The sequence below is a fragment of the Tachysurus vachellii genome, chromosome 11 (genome assembly GCF_030014155.1).
Source record: "Tachysurus vachellii isolate PV-2020 chromosome 11, HZAU_Pvac_v1, whole genome shotgun sequence".
NCBI lineage: Eukaryota > Metazoa > Chordata > Actinopteri > Siluriformes > Bagridae > Tachysurus > Tachysurus vachellii.
Genome location: NC_083470.1, coordinates 852,501 through 855,000, shown reverse-complemented (window position 1 = coordinate 855,000; position 2,500 = coordinate 852,501). Strand labels below are relative to the sequence as shown.

The 2,500-nt window shown below is 44.6% G+C and overlaps 1 protein-coding gene across 1 annotated transcript in view; it reads left to right on the top strand.

The window, feature by feature from the left end:
* The first annotated feature begins 902 nt into the window (after positions 1-902).
* soat1 (sterol O-acyltransferase 1) overlaps positions 903-2,500 on the top strand; it is an 11,400-nt gene continuing 9,802 nt past the window's right edge. Inside the window, exons 1-2 of the mRNA XM_060882117.1 lie at positions 903-976; positions 1,523-1,658. Of these exons, the coding sequence (XP_060738100.1) occupies positions 1,544-1,658 (115 nt within the window). The 5' untranslated portion in view covers positions 903-976; positions 1,523-1,543. The remainder of the gene's footprint in view (positions 977-1,522; positions 1,659-2,500) is intronic.

The following is a 2,500-nucleotide window of genomic DNA, read 5'->3' as shown; positions in this document are numbered from 1 at the left end:
AGATCTGGGCCAGATTTGAGTGTTCACACTACTCCTGAAGAAGTCTGACCTGGTCACTTGACCCCAAAAAAATCAGATTTGGGCCACTTTTACCTGCAGTGTGAACGTGGCCTTAGAGAGAAACTTACAGTTCATATCATTCAAACAGAAATATAATATTATTATAAATGTACATAATGTTTAGTGTAACATACAGAATGTCTCAGTGAAAACTTGAAAGCAATTTTATTTGAACTTTATTAAAGTTTGTTTCTGGACTGAATTGGATTTAAAAGTCAGACAGAGAGAAAATCAGCACAAATATTATTTTTATTATTTATTTTAGTGTGAATCAGAAACGGTAGGAGAATTTTAGCACATTAGTTAAGATTCAGAATGAATTGTGTAAATTTTTGTTCACAAATCATTTTTAATGTCTTTTGTGTGGAAAGAAATTATTCGAATGATAAATAAATAAATAAACAAAGAAATAAAAAGCTTTGTTTACAAAAAATGAATAAAAGTAAAGCTTCAGGAGTGTATGTGTGTGTGTGTGTGCAAGTGTATGTGTGTGTGTGTGTGTGTGTACAGTGTGTGTGTGTGTTGTGTGTATGTGTGTGCAAGTGTGTGTGTGCATGTGTGTGTGTATGTGTGCAGTGTGTGCAAGTGTGTGTATGTGTGCAATGTGTGTGTGCATGTGTGTGAGTGTGTATGTGTGTGTGCGTGTGTGTGTTACTACTACTAATAAATGAATACGTTTAATAATAATTAATAATAAATGTATCAGTAGTAGTGTCGTTTTATTTACATCCTTGAACGTGATTCGTCAACGTCACTGACAGTTACCATTTCAGCCAATGGCGTAAGGCCAGAGTACAACGCAATTTACCCAAGCCACGCCCCCTGACAGCTTCTTCCGCATCATGAAAGCGGCAGATTTATTAACGAAGGCGATTAGAATTAAAGTGAGAAATAAAAGCGCTCAGGGGTAAAAGGGGTAAGTGTTGTGTTCATGTCCTCTACTTCTGCTGAACACACACACTCTCTCTCTCTCACACAATCACACACACACATACACACACACACACATTCATACACACACTCACACTCTCTCTCACACAATCATACACACACTCACACTCTCTCTCACACAATCATACACACACACACACTCTCTCTCACACAATCATACACACACATTCACACACACACATACATACTGTACACCCACACACACTCACACTCTCTCTCACACAATCATACACACACACACTCACACTCTCTCTCACACAATCATACACACACACACACACACTCTCTCTCACACACAATCACACACACACATTCACACACACACATACATACTGTACACCCACACACACTCACTCTTCCTGCACTATTCATTGCAAAACTCAGCTGGGTTTCAGTTCTCCATCAACTCGGACTTCTCCACACCTGGACTTTATATAGTGTTTATTCTCTCTCTCTCCCCTGCTCTAACCCTATCTCACACACACACACACACACACACACACACGTTCAGGTACACAGGCTGTTTTGGACGATGAAGATGGAGAACAGGAGAGGACGAGGTAACTGCCGTGGATCACTTAAGGAAGTAAACATGAAGAATCGAGACACCACAGAGACTGGAGGAGACGTCCATGAAAGCAGGAACGGTATGTGTGTATGTATGTGTGTGTGTGTGTGTGTGTGTGTGTGTGTGTTCCTGTTAATGACAAGTTCTATTTTCATGAACTTGTCCCCGTCTGGCCTGTCTCGTCTCAGTCCCCGTCTGGCCTGTCTCGTCTCAGTCCCTACCTGCTTTGTCTCTTGTCATCCATGTGTATTTTATCTCATTTCTGTCCTTGTGAATCCTGTTCTCGTCTCAGTCTCCTTGTACTCTGCCGTGTTTCAGTCTCAGCTGTCTCTGTCCTCACTTAACGTAAGATCGACCGCAACATGTGACATTTATCATGATCTTAGCCAGTGTGCTGGTGCGTGTGCTTGTGCGAGTGCTGATGTGTGTGCCGGTGCGTTTGCTGGTGCGAGTGCTGGTGCGTGTGCTGGTGCGAGTGCTGGTGCGTGTGCTGGTGCGTTTGCTGGTGCGTGTGCTGGTGCGTGTGCTGGTGCGAGTGCTGGTGCGTGTGCTGGTGCGTGTGCTGGTGCGAGTGCTGGTGCGTGTGCTGGTGCGAGTGCTGGTGCGTGTGCTGGTGCGAGTGCTGGTGCGTGTGCTGGTGCGAGTGCTGGTGCGTGTGATGGTGCGAGTGCTTGTGTGTGTGCTGGTGCGAGTGCTTGTGTGTGTGCTGGTGCGAGTGCTTGTGTGTGTGCTGGTGCGAGTGCTTGTGTGTGTGCTGGTGCGAGTGCTTGTGTGTGTGCTGGTGCGAGTGCTGGTGCGAGTGCTGGTGCGAGTGCTGGTGCGTGTGCTGGTGCGTGTGCTTGCTTCATTTTCCCAACTTCCCCTTACTGTATGTGGGGAAACATTTAATGTGGAAAGTTAAATATTAACTCAGTAACTTCA